This window comes from Pseudomyrmex gracilis, unplaced genomic scaffold, assembly GCF_002006095.1.
Source record: "Pseudomyrmex gracilis isolate BER0280 unplaced genomic scaffold, ASM200609v1 scaffold_24, whole genome shotgun sequence".
Lineage (NCBI taxonomy): Eukaryota > Metazoa > Arthropoda > Insecta > Hymenoptera > Formicidae > Pseudomyrmex > Pseudomyrmex gracilis.
In genome coordinates, this window is record NW_018020608.1 from 1108359 (window position 1) to 1132655 (window position 24297).

General features: G+C 47.4%; 1 protein-coding gene across 2 annotated transcripts in view; it reads right to left on the reverse strand.

Moving 5' to 3' along the window:
• Nucleotides 1-24297, reverse strand: part of LOC109852033 (basic-leucine zipper transcription factor A-like) — an 83074-nt gene that overhangs the window by 25684 nt on the left and 33093 nt on the right. Inside the window, exon 1 of one of the 2 annotated variants that reach the window (XM_020422806.1) lies at nucleotides 22385-22982. The exons of the other annotated variant lie outside the window; for it this stretch is intronic. Within the exon in view, the coding sequence (XP_020278395.1) occupies nucleotides 22385-22405 (21 nt within the window). The 5' untranslated portion in view covers nucleotides 22406-22982. Of the gene's footprint in view, nucleotides 1-22384; nucleotides 22983-24297 lie in introns of those variants that run through there. 2 annotated transcript variants of the gene reach the window in all.

Consider the following 24297-nt stretch of genomic DNA (forward strand, 5'->3'; position numbering starts at 1 on the left):
GTGAAGAAAAGAAGAGAATATATTATATATATATAAAAAATATATACTATATATATGTATACATTATATAAACATATATATATATATATGTATATATATATAAATACATATATACACGTATATAGCGACAAGGCTCCCTCCGCAATATACGTATCCTTGTCTGACTTCGGGATAGTTTTACCCTCGCGAGTGGGCAACGGGTTGATTGCACTGGCGGCTCCGCATTTGCCCGCTATCTTCCTCCAACAAACGTCCTCTCGCTTCCCGTCCTGCTCCCGCACGCTTCGTTCATCACCCACTCCCCTCTCGATATCGCGCTGCCATTTCTCTCGCTCCCACCCGTCGCCGTGCCCTATCGTTCGTTCTTCTTCTCTCTCACCCTATCTCTTTTTCTCTGTCTCGCGTTTTCCCATTCTCTCTATCTTACTCGTCCTCTCCTTCTCTCACCGACCGACTCATGCGGCCAACTCACTACTCCTCATCCCTCTCACATTCTCTCTCTTTCTATCTCGCGCGCGCTTTGTCCTTTTTCTCTGTCGGTCGTCCTTTCGGTCCCTCTATTTCTGTCACCGTCTCCCTCTCCACCGCCCCCCGCCGTTTCTCATTCCCTCGTTCTCTCGCGCAGCCTGACGAGCGAGCGAAGGGATGGAGAACGAATAGGGGTTTCCGTGGTAACGCCCCATGCACGAGTAATGCCTTCCCTCCTTGTTCGACTACACGCTCGACGTCCTTTTCCCGTTGCCGCGCATCTCCCCCGTTTCGTCGCACCGCGGCAACGTTCACTCGCCAACAGCGCACACCGCGTTGTACCCCCTTCGCCTCGCCAATCCTCCCGTTTGCCCACGCTCCCCTCCAAACACACGCTTCTGCGTACAGGCCGCTTCATACGCTATCGCCGAAAGCTTTTGCCGAGTCGGATGAACCAGGCGAGCGAACGAAATTTTCTCTCTCTCTTTCTTTCTCCCTCTGTCTCTATCTTTCTCTCTCTTTCTCTCACTGCGAAGCCGAAATTACGCGACCGCTGCGAAAAGCGTCCCTCCGAAAACTCGCGGCTCCGTCCGATTCGAATGTAAATTATCTTCTCTGAAAACGAACGAACAGAAAGGGGTGATCTACCGTTCGATTTGTCTCTCTGTCGCTACATCATACTCTTATAATTTAGAATAAAGAAACGCGCGAGTACAATTGGAAATGTAAAAAATTAAAAAAAATTAAAAAAAATTAAAAAAAAAAGAACCAAGTTCTACGCGAGAGTCAATGTTCACATCGAGCGAGCGTAGTTACATTTTAAAGGGAAAGCGAGGATGTTTTCTGAATCGGACCGTAGAACGTTCCGCGCCCAGTTTCCATCCGGCGTATAGATTTTCTTCAACCCGCCGGAGGAGGAGTACAGTTAGGAGAAGTTTAGTCTTATGGTTTTTTGAAAAATGCACTTTTTTTGAAATTGCCATAGCGAGGAGAGATAGGTCGGCGAGTGCATGTGAGTGTGTATGTGAGAGAGAGAAGAGAGGAGAGAGAGAGAGAGAGAGAGTGAGAGAGAGAAACTTACAGTGACGTGGGGAGGCAGAAGGAAGGGGAGATTGGTGGCGGAGGAGGCGGGAAATGAAGAGGGTGGGAGGTGCGCGATGGTAAATGCGCAGGTGTATGGGAAAAGTCGCTTACGCCCGTAGTAGAACCGGGGCAAAACGAATCCCGTTGAAGAGCAGCTATGGAAAATTTGCAAATTCGTGCTGGCGCGATGATGAACGTCTAGCTGATGAAAATAATTTCGCTCCGCTCAAAAACAGGGGGAGAAAGAGAGAGAGAGAGAGAGAGAGAGGAAGAGAAAAAGAGAAGGACGCGTACTCATTACGCAAGTAGTAACTAGCTTCGAAATACCGCGCGTGGACTGCAGTCGATTTCGGGGTATATTAACTTGACCTTTTGTATCAGGACCGTTATATCAGCAAAGAGCACGTGATATTTCCTTGGAATTCTCATAAATGTTACTAAAACGTTATTCCTCCCGAACACACAAGAGGCGTAGATGGGCCGTGCCCCCATTTTACTTTAGCGGTTATTTTGAGAGAACGGGTTGAAAACGATATCTATGTATTCGCTCTATGTTATGTTAAAAGTTCTTACATGTGATTTTCTACCCGGCCATGTGATACAGAGGCCGGAATTTAATCAACATGTATCCGAGCGTTATTTCACATAATGAACAGACGCAAGAATGAACTTTATTTCGTTCATTAACGTTTGCATTTCTATCGCATAGCGATATCATTGCAATTTGAAACTAAAGAACGCTCTATTTTACAGCGTCAATATTATAAGAGCAGAGAGAGAGAGAAAGAGAGATGCAAAAGGAATCTGACAGGACGCATTTTTTTTTTTTTCAACGTGGAATAATAGTATGAAACATTATTTGTTGTTGGAAACAAGCAGATGTACAAACAAATGCAATAATACGTTTGATATATTTTTGTGTCAAAAACTACAGCAGCTACTGTATGTAAAAAATTTGGAAGAACGTCTCGTCAAATAATTAATTGTGGCTATATATACCTTGATGATAATCAGCATCATCCTTGCCTTTATTCTCCGGTAATTTTTTTTTTTCGACAAGGAAGACCGATAACTCTCTCGCTCGGAGAGATCGGCGTAACATAACACGGAGCTATCCAACGGGTAATTATTATTACCGGTTTGAGGTTCACGTTAGCAATTAGAGACGGCCACCTCTAGTCACTGCGGAGACCAGCAACAGTAAGCGCCATTAAGCAAATAACCGCGGGATTGTTACTCGTTAGTTGCCAGCTTCAGCCGACCGGAGGCGATTTCTCTCTCACGTAACCCCCTTCGTCCATCTCCAGTTGATGTCTTGCGCTCCCTACACCCACCCCCTCCGCAATTCGCGATTCTTTCTCCTTCTCTCACGTGCACGCGTTATTTGTTATTCTCTTCTCTAGCTCTTTCTCTCTCTTACTGTGCTTCACCCTGCATGCACAAACGGAGAGGGTTGATCCGTTCTCCGTTGACGTGTAGAAAGAAAAAAAAAAAAATGCACTTCGACTAACTAGCTACATGACGCGCTCGCGAATGTGGATCGCGAGCTTATTCCCGCTTCCATGTTGTTCTTCGGCTTCGGCGAACACTCGAGAGTTTTGTCCCCCGAGAGAGCGACAGTTACGACGAGTTAGCGGACACATGAATGCGAGTAATTATTGATGAGTGTTCGGTCGAGAACTTTATTCTACGGTAACAACTTTTAATAGTATATGTGGACACGCACATATACACGCATACCTTCGAGAGACTGAGATCAGTTGATGTTCCTTTGCGAGTAACTTTCGATAACGAAGTTCCAAGTTTTTGAAAATATACCATCGACGATGATGACGTCAGTAAGTGAAAATTGAATTTTTTATTTTTCCAGATTAAGAACTATTTTTGATTGAGTAAAATACACAGTTTTATTTTCTTTCGGAGCAACTATATTTCGAAACAAATTTTTCGTGCGTACTGATGAGAGTATCCTCAGTGTAATTTCCGAAATCGCGTTTTTTGCGTGCTATATATTTTTCCTTCGAATTGATCATGTATATTTATCGACGTGAACATTGTGACGAACCGAACTATGTGGATCGTCGTGTGTTAAGCTACAAAACCGACGAACGAGCGAAAGATTTTGTCGAGCAACGCACACTTGCTCAAATATATGATTATCTCTTGATGGAAGAAAGCGCCCCGTATTTCGTTTTGAAGAAACCAAGAGAGAAAGAGAAACTTTCAACTTGCTTTCTGAGAACCTGTCTTCTTTCTCGGCGACTGACACTCCAATTTCTCGCATCTACCGTTTTACGGGATCAACTTGATGTAATCGCGTCCAGGCGAGAAGATGCATAGACTCCACGCGCAACCATTACGGTCATTACGTACCTACGAACGAAGCAGTTACACTGAATGCGAATAAGATCAACTCGTCAATGAACGCGATTACTCGATAAGTGCAGTTTTAATTCTTTGTCATTATTCTTCGATTCTCTCTTTTTTTTAAATACAGATACTTAAAAAAAAAAAAGAAAAGAAAAGAAAATAAAACAGTATTGGAGGAAATTAATAAATTTTATCTTTCGTTAATTTCTCGCGCTGAGTGATCGTCAAAATTACCGAAGTTCACGTTCAATGAACAAAAAAGTGATATTTAACTAAAATATACGAAGGCTCCTTTAAAAGACTATTATTACAAACCGTTCAACCGTAGTTACATTATCTTACGTTCAGTCAAGCTAAGTTATGACAGGAGAGAGAGAGAGAGAGAGAGACAGAGAGAGGAAGAGTTATTGAAGGTTGACTCTCTAACGCCAACGCGTACTCTCTTCATTAATATTATACGCAAAGTTTACAATATAAAGATCATAAAGAACATTTTTTCCCTCCTAACTAACTTGTCACTCGAATGCGGAAACGTTCGTTCGGAGGTGGATCTAAGAATGGAAAACGTCGACGGGTATAATTACGCTCGCGAGCGGCGACGATTTGTCATTCGAGTTTACGTGGCGTTCGATGACCGAAAACGAAAATGCCGCTAAATGAAAATTGACGTAAACTCGCGAGGCCGTCGCCGCCGAAGCGGAGCGGCCGATCGTCTCTCTCTCAGCGCGAGAGAGGCGCGCGGCGCGTTACGTGTCGCCGCACGAAAAGAGCCCCCACGAAATTCGGCGGCGCGGGGGCGTAGGTAATGGCATAAACTGTATACCTCGTGTTCAGCGACTTCTCTCGCGCGCGCGATATATCCAGCTCATTCTGAGATACAGCTGTGTACGGGAGAGCCGCGCGTATACCGAGCGTATATACGGCCACGTCCATATACGTAGATGTACATAACGATACGTACGTACCTATATACGCGCCATAGTTTAGCGCGGCGTGTATAAGGGTTAGGGGGTGGTGGTAGAGGTAATGGTAGTGGTGGGTTGTTCGCGATGGTAGTGGTGATGGTGTCGGTGTGATAGCGGTGTGTGCGACGTGACGGTGACGCGGGGATAAACGGGGGGAAGAGACGGGAGAGGGTGAGATGAAGCGAGGCGGTCGGGGATGGGGTTGGCACGGGTACCAGCGGGGGTTGGGGGTGGTAGGTGACACGGGGGAATGACGAGGCTAAGGGTGGGTGGTGGGTAGAACGGGCTCGGGGGATGGTGGCGGCCGTTCGATAGCGGGCGCACGTGGCCGCGCTTCCCGGAGCCGCCGCCGTGGCGCCAACGTCCTATTAACCCTCCACCCGGTCCGCCCCCCGCCTGCTCGAGCTCGCGCGCGCGCAAGAGTTACACACACACACACACATACATACAGAGACTCCATCACACGTACAAGAACAGGCGCGCGCGCACACAGACCATCCGCGCTCGCAGAACGGCGCCCACCGATATCCGCCCCTACTATCGTCACCCACCACATGGCCGCAGGACCACCACCGGTCGAGAATTTCCAGCGTCGATTCGCGCAGGCGCCTAACTTACTTAAAGGACACTGACTCCTCCGCACCGTAGCGCGCCCTGATGGGATCCTCTCTCTTTCTTTCCCTTTTTTTTGCGTTCTCCTTCCGCGCTTCTCTATCTCTCGTGCGCGCTCCACCTCGATACTTTTCGGAGGAGATCGTTGAAAATAGCGGTAAGCGCACGAGCGCGAGAAAAAGAGAGAGAGAGAGAGAGAGAGAGAAGCAATATATTAAAACTTCACTGGTCCGCGCGTAATCAATTTTCGTTAGCGCGAATATCTAAAATCCACGAGTACTCGTGTACTCGGGTGCGAGACGAGTGCGATCGAAATTCTTTATTGCGGGATGTACTTCCGGGATATTCGACAGGATTTTATTGCGTGCGAGTAACAATCGGCTTTTGTAAAAAAAAAAAAAAAAAAACACAATTTTATTTTCGCGATGACAAATGTTACGTATATTTCATACATTTATAAGATCGTTGTTGAAGATTCGTCGATACATATATAATGTATCCGCGAAATGTACACACACACACATCGTACAATTCCAATAACAGAAACTTTATCGATGGCAGCTCCAAGTTCAGCGATCTTCTTCCGAGCAACGGACAGCGTTAAGACAAATGGCCGCGATCGGATTATCCGCGATCGCGAGGCAAGCGCGTACACGCGATTGAATCGTCATCGCGATTCCGAGAGCATAAAAGAGAGACAGAGAGGGCGAAACGCGACAATGAGTAATGGAATGGTTGGGGCCTAAAGTAGCGTTCATCACACTTTGATATCATCAAAATAAGCTTGTAAGCAAATCCTTGTCGCACAAAGTTGCACGTGTACAGAATGTGAAGCAAACGTGTATATTTTGCAACAATTGACATAAAAAAATAAAATTCGATAATTCTTTTTTCTCTGGTCAATTCGGTTGTCGCGGTATTAATATCTTTCGATGGTATATATCAACGGTTTCAACATATTCCATCGGTGTTTCCGACTATTCGTTGAACAGATGTTGTTCGCATTTAAATAATCTGGACCGTTAAATACCTCAAAAATACGCTGTAATCCGAGTAAACTTGTCGTTTACTCTCATCGTAATAGATCGCTAGCGTAGATTGTGTCGTTGAATTGTGTTTACCGGATGACGCATCTCTAAAATAAGCCGGGGCTATGCGTAACACACACACAGAGAGAGAGAGAGAGAAAAAAAGAAGCGCAGATCTAAACGCGCGAGCCCAGCGGCGAACAATCTATCCTGCATAATGTAACTTATCTAGTTGAATAATGATCGTCGCAAATCGGTACGATTCGAGTGCGCGAGAAGTCGCAAAATTACTTCATGTTTGCAATCGATGTGATTCTTGAAAAGAAAAAACGTAAAAGTAAAAACCAACACGATTTTCAGGACAAAATTAAACTTTTTTGAAAAAAAAAAAAAAAAAAAACTTTCTATATTACTCCCCGAGACAACTTTTATTCGTTTTTTTTTTTTTTTTTTTTAAATCACTAATTACACAGCAGAAATAACCCGAGACGTGACTGTCTCGAATTCTCGATCGAACCCTCTTTCCAAGGCGAGATCGAAGAAGGATTCGATCTGTATGCGTGTGTATAATGTCGAAGTGTGACTCGGCGAAATCGAGTAAAATTACGCTCGCGCGGGGAAACTACGATCTCGGTTGCGATCGACGAGCGGCAAGCGACCTAACCTTGCGATACCAAGCTCTCCCGCAGGATCAATGCGGACTATCAACCCTTGGCGCTATCGAGCGAGCGAGCGAGCGAGCCATGACAGTAACGGCGTAGCGCGTCGATCGCCGGCTACGAACCCTCGTTCATGAGGACGAGAGGCTCGTGAACGTCACGAGAAATCGCGTGGTTCAAGCCGCGCACATCGCACACGGCGATGTCAGACAAATGCTATTGTCAACTATTGCTGCAGCCGGTCGATGAATACGACACAAAGAGGAATCCGACTCTGAGGAAGACAGCCGAGTCATCACCGCGCTTTGAAATAAAATTTAATTGGAAATATATATATATGTATTTTTATAAAGTTATTTACGATTTAGATAAAATAAAAAAAAAAAGAAAATTATAATTTTAAGAAAAAACGACGGCGTTTTGTTTTACGAATATTTATAATAGTCGAAAGAAAAACGACTCGTTACATAATCGCCTTCTATTCGAGCTGAGAGCTCCTGCGCGCCAGGATATTGCTTCCGGTACCACCGACCACACCGAACGTTTACATCGATCTGCCATGTAATGATTTGATACTATCGCAACATCGATACGTTGTTTTCGATATATATTTTGGCGATATTTTTCTCCAATAATCTATACGCGACCAATATTGAAAGTCCTCGCGGATAGCGCGCACCTGTGCCGAGACCTGAGCACTTTAACGCAAACAAATACTACAAAAATTAATAAAAAAACTTGAATATGTACGTGTGTATATACATATATAAATATATCGACCCTATAAGCAAGAAAGGAGAATATCCAACGGCCATACACACGTATGTGCCGGTGGACTATGGCAAAAAACAACACGGGAGAAGGAAGCCAGCCACGAGTCGGCGCGATTAAGTTGACGAAGAAATATGTACACGCGTGTGCGCGAAAAGGGGGGAAGGAAGGCCGTCGCCGCCGCGAAGAAGCGCGCACGCCGCAAAAACACGTTGCTTGCGTGCGCGCTGCCGCCGAGGCGAGGTGAGACGAGGCAGGACGAAGCGGGATGAGGCGCGGAGGCGCTTTCGCGCGAGCGAGGACGTAGGCCGCGCGTGACGTCGACGCGGTGGATACGTGAGAAACGCTCTCTCTCTTTCTCCCTGTGTGTATGTGTGTGTGTATGTGTTTATGAGAGAGTCGCGAAGAAAAGGTGTATCGCGACGTGCTGCCACCTGCACGAGAGCGCGCGATTCACCGCACGTGGTTGGCCTTTTGCACGCAATAAAACGCGGCGCGGTCGCGTGCGTTACGCGAAGGGCTCCGGCGACTCTATATCGTCCCACCCCCTCGATGGAATGAAATAGATGGAATGAAAAAAAAAAAAAAAACAAAACTCTAGCGAAGAACGCTAAAAAATCTTCGTCGTTTCCCGCTCGAGTCTCGATACTTTTATTAGATACTTTAGATATCCACCGTTCGAAGCGGCTAGAACTTGAGCATAAAAGAAACGAAGCGGTATAATAAAAAAGAATAAAAACACCTTTTCGTTACTCTCGAACAGGGTGGTGTTACTACAGTTGAAACGCGTATCTAAAATTTTACTCGTCAATAACCTCGAGAACGAATTTTTCCTATGAAAGTCAAGTTTCGAATAAAAAAAGAAGTTTTGCTCGCGGAAGATAAGGGATTGGGTTCTCTTTTGCCGAACCGCAGAGAGAGAGAGAGAGAGAGAAAGAGAGAGTTCGCCGTTTTCTTCACGACGAAGCATGGGGTACTTATTGCTGAATGAATGCCGATATCTGCTCGGTCCGCGCACGGAGAGTGGCTGCTTTTTACCGTCGTCGTCGCGCGCACGTTGCAGACTCCCGTTTGCATACGATAAGCGCTTGTCGTTTCCCCCACCATAGGCTTCCACGCGCGTTTAGACGCGCTTGCTATCTCCAAAGGGAGTCTGTCTGCCTGGCCGCCTGTATGCACTTGGCAAAAGAGAGGTGCCACCTGTGTGTAGGCGCGTGAATTTATAGCTCGTGGGAATGTCGCGAAGGGAGAAAGGGAGGAGGAGGTGGAGGAGGAGGAGGAGGAGGAGAAGCGGGACCGCGAGAAAGACGGAGATAGACGACGGGGAGACACAGGCAGGGATGGGCGCGGGGGAAGCCGAGGGGCGCGAGGGATGACCCGAACCACGTGGCGATCTATTTGTCACGCGAGAGCGGTCACTATCGCGTTAAGTTTGGTTTTGGTGCAATCGATGGATCTTGGTTTTCGCGCGACCCGACGAGGCGCGCCCGTCTCGCGCGCGCGAGATCAAAATATTCCGCGCGCGAAACGCGGGGGGTGGATGCGAGAGATGTTTCGCGGATTGACGAGTGTCTCGCGACTGTCTCGAACAGACAGACAGACACGCGAGTAGAGAGTCTGGAACTTGCATGATCTGCAAAGAGATCGCCTGTTTGTTGCGCGTCAGGTTAAGAAAGTTACGCGTTACATTTCGGAGATCGTATTGTTGTTGATTTCTCCGAGAGGAATCGAACTACAAGAGAGAAGAGATCGCGTGTCACTTCGTTGAGTGACAAAAAAAAATCATCGAATTAAATTATTCGACATTGGTAATTACAAAAACGATTATAAATAAAGTATTCATTCGTTTTCTAAGTATTAGTTTGCTGCCAGGTGGCATTAAGTTTTCAACACAGATATTAGCTCGCAATCTAATTTCGATGAAAATAGCGCCGTGAGAAGAAATCGCGACCCCGATTTCGTCAGAGAACACAATAATATCCTGTCGCGTCCGTTTTCTCGTATTTTCCGCGGCAACAGCATTCGTGTGTACTCGCGTATTCAAGCGCTCATACAGCGCCTCATAGCGCAGTCATCGAACACACGCGGTACCATGTTGCTCGTAGACAGCTCTCTCGGTGGCCTTGAAGTAAATATCATCGCATACGTGCACGACAAGAAACGATAACCGGGGACCAAGGTAAAGGAGGTAGTAGTAGAACGGGGGGGTGGAGAAGGGTGTAGTAAGTCTGAGATCGGCTATCACATGTCACACCCTCGCGTCCTTTTCTATCTGTCTAGTAGCCCTCCTCCTCCGTCGCGCCCTTCCTGCTTTGCTCTATTTCTATTTTTTCTGGTTTTTTTTTGCCACCCCTGTCCGCTCCTACCTTCCCTGTCCGCCCACGCCATCCTCTTCCTCCCTCAATCTCCCTCTCTTCCTGCAGCTCTCTTTTTTTCCGCTCACCCCACTATACCGGTCTCTCTCTCTCTCTCTCTTTCCCCGTATATATATACACGTGTATATACACGTATATATGTACGTAACGTGGTATATATACATATATATTTCTATCCTGCCGCATCACCCTCTCGCTCCCACCACGCCAGCTCGTTTGATTCCGGTTCGATGGAATGCTATACGATCTTAGGAAGCGAAGAGAGGACAGAGAAGACGGCGAAGGGAGGAGAATAGGGGAAGACAGCATGAGAGAGAGAGAGAGAATGCGAGGGGCAAGAGAGCGAAGAAAGGAGGATGGGAGAAGAGGGAGATAAAGTCAACCGAGGACAGACGAGGGAGAGGGGAAGACGGAGGGAGGTGACGTGCAAAACAAGGTGGGGGGAAAAGGAGACGGGAGTGGGAGTGTCGGAGGAGAGGACAAGGGGTTGCGTACCATGTACCTTTGGTACTCTAGGCGCGCATACAGTTGATATACATGCAACGTTGATCGTTAAAAGAGGATTTCCATTACCGGGTCAGTGCCGGACGGAGAAACGGCGAGAGGAGCGCGCGCGCTTCGCGCCCGTCGCTATCGCGTCTCCGCGTTCGCGGAGTCGCGATTAACTTTCGGAGGGAGGAAAATAACACGAAAGGTCGTCGAACGCGGCCCCGAAATTGCGCGATTAATTCCTCGCACGAATGACGGAAATCGTTTAACATTGAATGGAACAATATTAAACGATTAAACACTTTATGTACAATGTGGAAGAATAAAGGAACGTATATAAAGCGTGTTAGACGCTCGTTACATTGTATTTCGTACAAATCGGGGTGTCACCACCGCCGTTTGCTCGTAAACCTACGGCGTGAAAGAATGTAACGATTTGTCACGACACGATGCCCCGGCTGTCTCGTGTACAGAAGCTTTGGGTGATTATCCTCCTACCGCGTCTGGCGCGCTATCTGTAAATCATCCTGCTGTTTTGCCTAGTCCTAAATGGACGACAACAAACCTATCTTGAGAGCTATTTCTGTTTGACCAGATAATTATCGACGTTCGTTGTGCGTACGAATGATTTACAGGATTTGTGTACGGCTTACGGATTAGACATGGTCGATCGTCAACGCCGCTGACAATAACCGTGACAAATCGATACCGATTTGCTGACATTTCGCGGAATAAAAAAAAACGTGCTTTCGGTAGATTACAAGTTTCATCAAATGATTGCTGAGATTTGACGTCGCGAGATATTATTAAAACTTTTCGCACTCGGTACACGCAATTTCCTCGACATGTTCGTCTTCGTTTGATCTTCCCCGCACGTTTCTTCTCTTCATAGATGTATTTACGATCACAACATTTTTATAGTAAAGAAACGGAAGGAAATAAAATGCGAACGTCTCTTTTCATCGTCGCCTTTTACGTAAAAAAAGAAAAAAAACTCCGAACAGATCGATACATCGGGAAATAAACTTTAACGAACCTTTTTAATCTCGGCGTCATTACCAAGTGATGACGCTATTTGTGATAGCACTCTGTTACTCTTGTTCGCAATCTTGTGATGCAATCTCGCGACAATCTTCATAATTACGTGCTCTAACGAGGCAACTTTATAGAGGCGCGCGCTTTTTGTTAGACATATTGTGTATTCCTCCCATTGTGTATTCGTTTCGCGTCGTGTTATGATATAGTTGCGCGCGCTCTCGTAAAAGCGGCATGCGCGAGAGGTGTTTTGGTATTGAAATCATGCGATACCGGTTTTAAGCACGTCGGTCGCAAAACGCCAATAGACATAACATAAATATTCATCCCCCGTGTCGAATGTGTGCACGCGTCCCTTCGCGGATATATCGCGGCAAAAACCACAATATCGCATTAATCCGTCATTAGAGATATTTACAGAGCTAAAAATACAAAAATCGAACTATCGACAAAATATCTAAAAGTTCACACGGGAAAGATTTCTTTGGCGTTGCAGAATCAGGTCAAGCCTGTGCTACAACGCACACCGGCAATGCTGGTGCTGGTGCTGCAGTTGCCACACATTTATATCGTGTTCAAAACTCTCTCTACGGTCGTGAATCGTCTATCGATAATCAAATAGACTGCAATTCTCTGCAATTTGTCAAATGTAACGTGAAGCGTCCGGTTTAGAGCAGCGGGAAAACAGATTGGCGCCTGGGTGACACATTGGCCGAACTCCGAGAGAGAATCGGAGTCTCTTTCGGTACTCGGAGACAACATCATACACCGCGCCGGGTGTCTCGCTGGTTGTGTCGCGACACGACACGGTGCTACAACTAGTGTTCGCAAGTGTCCGTGACACTCGTCGTCGAAAGGCACCACTTCGCGCGCGGGAGAATACACGCATATCCGTGAGGTGAGGTGAGGCGAGGCGAGGTGAGGTATAGGCGCCACGCGGCTCGGCGGTGCGGCGCGGAGCAACGAGAGAGACGGCTCCTTCAAACGCGGCGCTATCCACGTGGTTCCTAAACGCCCCTCCCTTCGTGTTTACGATCCCTTCTACGTTCCGCCCGCCCGCCGCACGCCGCACCGCCGCATACCCAGCCCCTCTTTTTACCGATAGGGAAGGTAAACAGCCGTCGAGTGTCACCTGTTATTGCTCGTACGCAAATAGGCTTCATTCATGGTCAACTGTCGTGCACGCGCATACGCGCGCTGTCGCTTAATACGGAAGCGTGTGTGAAGCTGCGAGCGCTGCACACTTCGGGTGTTCGGTGTCTTGCTGACGAGAAGCGTATCGTAAAACTTGATGTTGTCTCTCAACTTTTCTCCGCTCTTACGCGCGGTGTCGAAAGTCACACACGCTTCCGTGTGAGTAGAATTTTTCTCTTCTCGAAATTCGCAGGAAATTCAAGAATATACCGTATACGATAAATAATTTCTTAAAGAAAACCATAACTCGCGTGTGAAGTAAGTTGAGTGAAATGTTTGCGAGAGTGTTTTCCGTTCGTTCAGTATAATTTTCAAGTTTTGTTTTAACATGTTCTGTATATTTTACACCGTACCACATGAGTACGGTATGAAAAACGTTGCGCTAACGGAAATCCATATGTAGGACCATATCAAATCATACGATAGATATCTACTTGTCAAAAAATAATAGAAAGAATCGCGATGCAAAAAAGAAAAAAAATGACAAAGTTCAAAGATACGATAAATGCGAAAAATGTTAATCTCAAAAGTTCGTCCAATTATCTGAGGAAGTTGACAGACAATACGAACGAACGAAGGAAATGCATCATCATAATCGTACTGCATTCGTACGAGATAATATCGAAATGACATCGCAACGGGGCATCAGTCTCTTCTCACGTGCGTTTCTCGGCTCCCTGCGGTGTGACGTCCGGCGGACGCGCGTACCTCCGCGCGAACCTCGCCGGCGACCGAGCCGAAACCGACTGAGCCGCGAAATGGAAGCGGCGGCGGTGACTACACGACGACGACAAAGTGCATCGCTCGTTGCACCGCGAGCGAGGGGGTGTCGAGGGGAGGAGAGAAGAGAGATCGCGAGCGAGGCGCGCAAAGAGAAAGAGCGAGTGAGGCGAGGCGAGGCGAGGCGCGCAACGAGGTGAATCTCCAGTGTGGCCGAAAGGGATGGATGTGTAAAGGCACCGAGGGGCGGCAGAGGGTGCGGCAGGGAGGGAGAGAGAGACGAGAGAGAAACACGAGGGCGCGCGGGGGGGCGACGGGACGGCGGCGGCGGGAGCGATGCACATCGTGCGCGCCGGGTTCTGTCGAGAAGTATGTGGAGGGAGAACATCCACAATGCACCCGGTGCACGCACACTCCCGACGAATTCACAAACTTCGGCCGGCTCTCTCGTAGTCTCCACCCTCTCCCCTTCGTTCGTCCCGCGCGTCGTGGGAAACCCGTCGCGTCACCCTCTGTCACCCAACGGGGCGTGTTGTCTCTCTCTCCGTCTGTCTCCTGTCCGTTCGTTTCTCTCGCGTTCTCTTCCCCCTTCACCCTCCTGCATTCCCTTCTCACAAACTCCCATCCTTCTTTCCCTCTCGCCGTTCCCCCGCGGATCCCGCCACCCGCTCGTGTGTGTTTATACCGCACTTTATGGTATACATACGTACGTATACATGCCTCTCTCGTGACGCGCGTAACGCGAGAATCTCTCTCACGCATACGCGCTGAGAGTCCTTCCTCTCTACGGCGCGCGCCGTAGAAAGTACATAAACCGTCCTCATTCACGTCGATATCGTCAACTGTTGCTTCCTCCGTCGTCGCGCCGGTGGGTAAACCACCGCCACCGCCACCGATGCCGCATGTGTCCCGCGTGTTAAGGCGGGCTCGAGAGAGGCACGCGACTCTCCGTACAAGAGAGAGAGAAAGAGGAGGAAAGAGAGAGACGGAGGATGGAACCTATTCCGCTCTGAGTCGAAAGGTCCTTTCTGTCTCTGCGAGAGATTTATTCCTAAGTCAGGAAGAGTATCCCCAAACAAAACACGCCGTATCATAAAGCTATGTGGTGAGAGGTGACGTTAGCACAAACTAATGCCTTCAAGAGATCCGACCGCAACGATAATAGAGATTGTCGTAATTCAAAACTTTCCTTTTCTTTTCAGAAAGATAATGAACCCGAGAGGATGAACTTGTTTGTTGTTGGTATTCACACGATGATAATGCTTGTCGACAAAAGTCAGCGACTCTTCTCTCCCTCCGGCACCTGCTGCCGCAGGACACCGATTGTGCGTGTCCTCTCTGCCACAAGTGACGCCGGCAGGACAGCAGGTGCTATTGTATCACGGAGTCGCTGTAGGCCGATTCCTGGTAGCCATTAAGCGGCAATGGGCGTGAAATTCACCCGCACAAAAGGCCCGCGAGCGGTCTCGTTAATGGAGACGGGGCAGAAGAGGGAGGAGAGAGAGGGGCAGGGAACGGGGTCGCGAAACTCTCCGTTCACATCTCGCTCTCTCTCCGTCTCCCTCTGCTATCCCCTTTCTCCCTCTGTTCTTCTCGCGTTTAACCTTAACCTACCGCAAGAGAGGACGAGAGAGAGTTTCGCGCGGCGCGCGACTCGATTAGAACGCGACGCATCCCCGGACGCTGAGGGTTCGCGAGGTGTGAGGCGTGATTCAAGCTCGGCCCGCGAATTTAGGGCGCTTGAATTTAAACGCTAACCTTAACCTCCGAGCGACCTACGTGAGGCAACATGCCGACCGCATTCTTTCTAGCCGGAAGATATTAACCTTTCAAAAGAGTGAGAAGGACAGAGAGAGTGGAAACGTGATATTTAACACGTTAGCATTTTATTATTATCTGAATTTTACTTAAAACTTTTCAACAGACTGAATAGCGCGAGGAAAAAAAAACAATCGCGAAACTGTTCACGCGAGAGTTTTTTCAAGTATAAATTCTTCACGCAGCGCTCTGCGAAACTACTTACTTACATCGTTCAACGAGGTTTCGCTAACGGTTACTTTTCCGGAAGATTCCTGCGGTCGAAGTCGCAAGAGCGAAGCACACGATCAAACAAAAATGCGTTTTGCTCATTTTGCGAACGGTTAAAAAGTTTGCCATTCGACGAAATAATTTTTTTATGTAACTAGTACGCGACGTTGTTCTCTATTTCGGAAGTGTTTTCTCACTTCGCTGTTAATGACAGAAGCGGCAGGATATTGTAGAAAAGGATTAATTATGTGTAGTAGCGCACGTGTTTCTACTTTCTAACGTATCTTTTGTTTTCATACTGATGTTAGAAAGATGGAAAATTGTAACACCTTTCTCGAGCAAGTCTCTCAAATGGCAGACCTCATTACCATAAAAATCTGGGTCTTATATTATATTTTGAATCTTTGTGAAAGATCGCGCGAAACTCACAGCCGAACGGGGAGAGACTGAACTAATTTTTTCGTTACAAGAGCCAAACTACTCGTAGGAGGTATATGGCGTTTTGCTGTAATAACAAAACTCTCTTTAATAGAAAAAAAAACAAAAAAACAATTGACAGCTTCAAAAATTTACTGAGAAGTGCATTAAATCACAAACCGCGCGCGAAAAGAACTCGCGAGCATCGACGCAATTCATTCGACGAAAGAAAGAAGAGAATAAACACACGACCGCGATATCCTACGTTACTGTCTTTCGATACTCATCCGCGCGCGCGCAACGTCCGCGCATGATTGACGTATCGATTACGCCGGGCGAATTTTTCAATCGCCGAGGAGCGCTCACGTAACGTAAACAAAACAATGCGTTGCGATGCCGATGCGAGGCGCGTACGATGCACCACGTGCCTCGATGTCTCCACGGAAGGGGGATCATCCGGGAGGTGGGGTCGTCGGGTCGGAGACAGACGGCGGACGCGTTACAATATTCGTAATTCGTGATTCATCGATCTCGCGGGCAGATACGCGTTGGCACGCGCGCGCGCGCGTCTCTGCAAACAATTTTTTTTTTATACGTCGTAGCACGTGGAATTCGCGTCTCCGAATTTTATCGGCGTGCGTTACGTCAAAAACGCGATCCGAATGCGCGCTTCGTGAAAAAATTACAAATCTTTTGTGAAAAAAAGATTAAAATCAGATTTCGTCGGAACTTCACGCGTTTTTAACGAAAAATTGTTTGATAGCAAATCGTTCGGATGATTTTAATTAATACATCGACCGCTTTGCTTTTTGCATATTGTTAGTTGGAGTTAGTTGGTAACCGCTGCTGAAAAGCGGCGAGATAACCTCTAACCGCGTGTGCACACACGCGAAATGAGCAAAAGTTAAAACACTCTAACGAGCTGCGGGAGATGCGTCAGAAGGTCACCGGTCTCAGTCGCGTCGCATTGTCGTATCGCATTGCTTAACATTACTTAACTGCACGAGCGTAATGATATGATATGATATCGCGAGAAAAGAAAACGTCAATATTAGAGTCATATAGGCAGATTGCCTGTATCAAGCAAAAAAAGTTGCGCGCGCTCCCGCATAACAAACATATATATATATATATATCTCCTGTATAGCACGTAACGAAGACAGATTGTTCTCGAGAAATTACATACACTTTGGCAAAACCAAGTGTATATAAAGTGTGTAAAGTCTCCGAGGAACTTCAAATATTAGCACTCGACATTCGCAGACAGATTCTCTCGTCATATCCAAAGTCCAGAAAGAATTCTTCGAGATATACGTCAGATGCATAAATTATTAGTCTCGTGTATCTTTCCTATGCAGAAACGTGCTCGACCAATCTTCTCGTGAAACAAAAAAAAAAAAAAAAAGAAAAGAACAGAGAGAGAAAGAGGGAGGAGTATTCGGCTGCGGGACGCAAACACGCGGCGGGAACGGGCCCGGGGCGCTTTCCGCGCGCGCTCCCCATGCATTTAAAACGCCGCGCCGTAAATCACGCGGTTAGAGCGGGAGCCCCGTCGCGTAGCGTAACGGAGGTGTCCGTCCGTCCACCCGTACGTCTCGTGGTTGCCGCCGCCGCCGCCACGTGGTTTCTGCGGCAAAACTATGCGGCGGCCGCCGCACGCCGACCCGGCGAATTTATGAATGGGAGAAGCCTATTGACAGATCGCGCGTCGATAACTCTCTCGTTAATGGCCCGTGATGGTGGGCCGCGCCGAGGGCCGGAGGGGCGAAGGAGGCGGAGGTTGCTCCCGGAGGGTAGGGTGGACGGTAGGAGAAACTTGGACTCACTTTGTGCCGACTCTCGTGGCGCGCCGCGCCGACGGCTCGGTCATTGCGACATGTAGGCAACCCAAGTAACACGCGCTCCGGATTCGATCGGTCAAAATAATCCGTCGGCAAGCCACGCGCCGATAGTGCTCCGTTCGTCTCGTGCGAGCGCGCGCGGTCCGAAGAGAGAAAATGCAACATCGAAATGTAATTTCCCAACGTAAATCGGCACGCGAGGGAATAAGATCTTTCCCCGTATCGGAAAGATAAATAACACTCGGACTGTATCGATAGCGATGTGTATGATTTTTTTCTTTTCGAATATTTCGTACATGTTAAAACACAAGGGATGTATGCAGACGGTATTGGAGTGACAAAGTTAATCTACACGTGAGATTCTCTTTCTTCCCCTCTGGAAATAATGTTCGTGAAATTTTGCTGAAAAAAAAAAAAAACTCTTTGACACGTATATTGTTATGCTTGTTTGTCGAACGTAAAGCTGCGGATATTTAGTTTGATAGAAGAGCGCATTTAAATTCTGGATGTTACAAAAGCCGATATGACATGTGTCGCCCACGCGGCCGCTCCAGGGTTAATAAAGCGAGATTTATTCTCGATTGCAATCCTGGATATTATGAAATTAACATTCGTGTTTTTGGTCGGCGGTTTGTCCGTCGGCATAAAATCAAACGGACGCGCGCGCGGTGTCCGGTACCGTCGCTCGCCGCTTACGTCGATAATACAGAAATACATCGCGAGCAGAAATAGATTTTCACGAAGGAATTATGTCACATAAGTTGCGCGCTCTCCGGCGGTGTATCTCGGCGCCGCGCGATACTATTCGCTGGTTAACCAGGTTCACGCCGTACTTGTCGATCGGAAAATTTGTTTGCTCAACTTTTTGCTAATCACCACACACATACACGCTCGTTATATTTCACGCCACGTTTTCGTGGTTCTCATCCCGACTCCGGCTATTTACGTCAACGGAATTTAGAGAACGAACGATCAGACACACTAACCGCGCGCGCGTGTGTGTAGAAATACACGGATTGCACTTTCACGTGAGATTGTATGTTAATCAGAATACTTTGAAAATACATGCAAAATATCTAAACTCTCATAATCCTCGAATACACTAAACTCGAGCGTAATAAGACTGCGTTAAACATTTTCTCGTTTTTTTCCTTTTTTTTCGAGAGAAATTGTTATAATATGCAAAAAATTAATTAATCCAATTCAAGATTATTTTATTAATTATTACGCTTCACCAGAACTCGATTGTAATGTCAAAGGTCGGAGACTTGACACGAAAATGCAAACAAACATTTAATTCATAGACTAACGCATTGTCTCACACAACACAGACAAATGACATTTGCATCGTATAAATTACGCGATAAATATGACAACACGCGCTTAATAGAAAAAAGTATTTTGCAACACGCGTGAACGCGCGATGTGCAATGAGAAGCAGCTCCGGGGGAGTTGGCCCCGATTTTTCGGAGTGGGTTAAGGGTTAAGAGCGGATTTTTCTGTCCAAGTTCAACGATGCGCCGGCGACACGCGCACACCGAGAGAGAGAAAAAGAGAGAGAGAGACAGCCTTTTGTCGCGTACGACGCGAAACCACGTGGAAAAACTGCTGGTTTTGTCGGTCATCGGGCCACCGATGGCGCACTGGCCGTCGGAAGCGCCGAAAAACCCTCTCCTCCACACGTCCTCCGCCTCCTCCCTTTCCTCCTCCCTGCGCCCATCCACCTTCATTCCCCTAGACAGTGCACACGCTGATTTATCGCCACCCGAATTTTGGTAGACGCAACCGCTCTGCGTCCGTCCGCCAATTTTACGGCCGTTACACGCGAAACCGCACCGCGCTCTTTCGCATTAAACGAGGGAAGTCGTTGTGCTTTCTTCCTTTTATATATACTTACGATGACGAAAATTACGAGTGGGTAATCTAGTCTAGCCTTAACCTTCGTTCTTTCAATCGACTCGTAGAGATCTTTTGAGGTAGTGCGTGAAAAATGTGAAAATCTCGAGAAAAGATTTCTGGTAGAATTCGTTTTCTCGAAAGAGTCGCCAAGAATTCCGACCATCGGAAAATCTTTGAAAAGTGTTTCAGAAATCGTATAAGATATTATTCATAGATCATTAGCGCGAGATCATTCGAGTGAGAGAGAAACGTGTTGAAATATTCTAATTTTTACTTGTCTTCTTCTTGTGAATAGTCACTTTTTAGATAGGATAAGTAACGACTTTTTTAAATGATTCATTTTTCTCTCGGTTTGAATGCTTTTGTCCGTAATGATCGTTGAAAGCCGTGTAACTGTACACCTTTTGTGATGCAGTTTCACATAAGTGGAACCTATCGATGATCGTGCAAACAAAACGCTGCTTGCGGTCACTACTCGAAGTGAGAGGTGGGGAGGGGGGGAGGGGGTGATAGCAAAACACCGGGTCTTCCTTTTTGACACTTACCCGGTAGCTCGATTTGAAGGACGAAAAGATGTTTTGACATTCGTCCGGTAATTCAATTGTGAAAATAAAGAGTTGAAATGGGAAGTTAGAAATGCAAACTTTTTTCGTTAATTGGAGAACTTGACAAACTTACGGCCGAATTCTAATATTTCATATTTAATTTTATACATCGTTTCTCCAAAAAAAAAAAAAAAAAAATCCCGTAAAATATTCGAAAAATTGAAATATATTGATTAACGGAGATTAACGCATTGATTAATCGAGGGTTAAGTAACGACGGTAACGAGATCGGCAAGTAATTCGAGTGTGCAAAACTGCTCGAGCGTGCTTTTCTCGTGGATTACAATTCCACGATATTCCCCTCTTCTTCGATTTTGTCGCAAAACATTTCGCGCCGCTCAAAGACCTCGTGACGAAAAACAATCGCTAGGAAGAGGGAAAGGCGAAGGGGAAATAGGAAAAACGACAAAAACGAGAGAAAGCGAGCGAGAGAGAGAGAGAGAGAGAGGAGAGAGAGAAAGAGAAAGAAAAAAAAAGAACAGAAACGGCGAGCGAGCGAGCGAGCGAGCGAGAGACGCGGCAAAAGCGAATATGTCTTTAAAAACACCCCCCTAGACCAGATCGGGTTGTTGTCGTCGTGGTAACCATAGCGACGCTGCCCCTTGATGGTTGGTTATAACCGTATCCCCACCCCGATCGTCTCGGAGCCGACGCTAGGTTTCCTCGCGGCGCTGGCCAAGCGAAGAAGAGGCAGCCAGCAGCCTCGGGGCGATCTCTCCCTCTTCGTCCCGCGTTTCCCGCCGTTTCCCTCCGTTCCTCACCACTCGCGTTTACCGTCACTCGACCCCGCAGTTTCCCTCGCGCGTCCATCCCTCCTTTCCACCGACGCGCTATCAAGCTGCCGCTGTCGCTTGTATCCCTCCCCTCACTTGTTCCCCCGCTGACTACTCCACGGCCCACACAGTACGCAAACCACCTCGTCGTTTCCCCCCTTTCCCCGCAGCTTCGCTTCGTCATCCTCTTTCCCCTTGCGGCCGCTCTCCTGCCACCCTTGCGTCCCCCCGCCGGGTCCAAGGAAACGCGGGATCGCTTCGAATTCAAACTACCGAACGAACACGAGGTTACCACGCGTCAAATCTGACACTTGGTCGTCCTACGCGCGCGATTGCGTCTCGTGCTCGATACAAACAAATTCTCATGAAAGTATGTTATTTTTCTTTATTTTAGGAAGACGCGAAGATGAGCGAGCGACCGAATGCGGTCGACTTTTGAGAAAAAAAAAAAAAAAAAAAACAAGAAAAACGATATAAGAGCGACGATGCATCGCGGAGAGAGATAGCGAGTCTTTGCTTTTTTCGGGCGTTTCTCTCTACCAAAGAAAGAAGCGCAAAAGCTGCCGTTGGGGCGCGGTTATCCGACGGAAGAGCAAGACGAACGGATTCCTTTCGACGAATATTTCCTTCGAGGCAAAAAACCGATCGTTGTGAGATCGCGTTTGGCGCAACGATTTCAGTGCATAACGTGGCCGCGTAACGTCATATTTTGTTTTTGTTCTAATCATCGAGAAACTAAACGCGTTAAACGGCAAACCACTCGACGATCGCCTGATCGTCGAGCCGCAAGCAATCCGCTCTCTGACGATATCGTCGGGCTCTCCGAAAGAGAGCCGCGCTCACGTAAGACCCGCTCTCCACGGCCGGTATGAAACGCGGAAACGCGGCACGCGTGTCGTACACGCCGAAGGAAGGGAATGCACACACACGGCGAAGCGCGAGGAGAGAGGGAAGGGGGAGATAGGGGGTTGCGAGAAAAAAGGACGACGGCCGGGCGGCGTGTTGTGAGCGAGAGTGAGAAGGATGCGCGTGGAACCGCGCGCGAAACTCACCTGACTGACGTCGCACCACATTATTATTTCGCTGACACTGACGACAGCATCTTGGTACGCTGCTGCTGCACTACCGCCGCACGGTGCTACCGCGACGGTCCGTATTTCCACGCAGTCCGCGTGATTTGCAGTCGCGTGAGTTACGAAACGAAGACAGAAAATAATCAAAACGAACGTACGTGGAACCGAAGTTCCACGTTACTTCGCACTCCGGGCACGACGAATAAACTCGGTGCCGTTGTCGATGTTCCGTTCTCCCTTTCTGTCTTTTTCGCTCTCTCTTTCACAGTGTCTTTCTCTTCACTTCAGTGACTTTTCTCTGTCTCTCCTCCGGTATGTGTCCGTTACAGAGCGCCGTTTTCTTCAATTTTTCTTTTTAATTTTAATTCACAGTCTCACGAAAATCCACTACGCGATTTGCGTATCGGTCGCCGGTGTTTTAGACCGATTAGCTTCTCAAGAAACATCGCACGATCACTTGGAACATATGACAACGCGACTGTCACCAACGCGCATGCTAGTAGCTAGCTGGCCATGCAAAGCGTTACTGGAGTATTCTGACAACAGTTCTCGCCGAGTAGCGCCTCTCGGTTTTCCCCCGAACACACGCTCGGCCGTTTCCGTCGGCGTTCGGCCCACCTGCACTTCGACACGACCGCCAGTGCCGTAAATACACGCCGGCGCGCCCTCATCCAAATGCGTAACGCGTGCTTTGTCCGTGGCAAGTTTGATCGACGCAGAAATTAAAACGCAATATATATATATATATATATATATGTATATGTATATATATATATATATATATATATACGCTCGCAACGAGAAGTGATCGTCCAGAAAAACAGTTTGTTACCGCGACTCACGGAACTTTCGCACTGATATATATATTTTGATAAAAAGCGAGATATTGCAAGTTTTTCCATCAACGATAACACACGTTATGTGTGTATGTGTGCGTGCGCGCGCGCTTTCCATTCCCTAACATTTGACATGTCGAAAAAAAGGTCATTCACTTGCCGAGCGCATAATGACATATTGTTGGCGCCCGAACGTCCCAATGTATCTGATATATAAATGGACGGGTACATTTCATTCACGCCGCGTAAATTAATTACATAATTAATATTGGATTTAATACCGCAGAACTGTGTGTGTCACTCTGACCGATCGCGAAAGGAAACTCATTGTACGAACTACGTAGCTTTTCAAATATAAACAATGCTTTTATGTCGAATGATTAGCGGTGCTCATCAGCGCGCACACATCAGGGATCAGAGGAAAGAGTTTGAAAAGAGAGGGCGGGGGAGGGAGAGGGAACGAGGAAAATGCCGGTTCGCGCGTCTCGGAAAAAGAAACGGATTCTCGAGACGTTAAATATCCTCCTCTCTCGCAGAAACGTCCGCGCTCGCCTGATCGAGAAAAATCGCTCTGCTCGAGAAAGTCCGCGTGATAGCGCGGCCGGTCGATGAAAGTTATCGGAGAACGGATCGACTGAGGTCGCTGAAATATTTCAGCGACACGGCAGAAACTCAAAATGACTTCGCAAAGCTTCTGCCCGATCGCGCACCGATCTCGTCGCGGTTCTGTTTAATATCTTACAACGACGACCGAGATAGCACGGTCAATCGCGCCACTGTGCCGCGACGCCAGGACCTTGCGACTACGGCAAGGTGATCACGCGCTCAACTTGCGAAGAGCCGCGCGAACGACGAAATGTTTCCCGCACGTCTTCTGTCGCTTAATTTAAAAAAAATTTAGGAAACGCGCGCACGCGATATCTCTGAAAAGAAAAAAACGTCCTTACACCGCATCAAATTTCTTTAATAAGAATCTTAATTTCTCTTCTGCGCGTCGTGTCGTATTTATCGACGCTATTAATAAAATAAAAAAAAAAAAAAAAAAAAAAAAAAAAA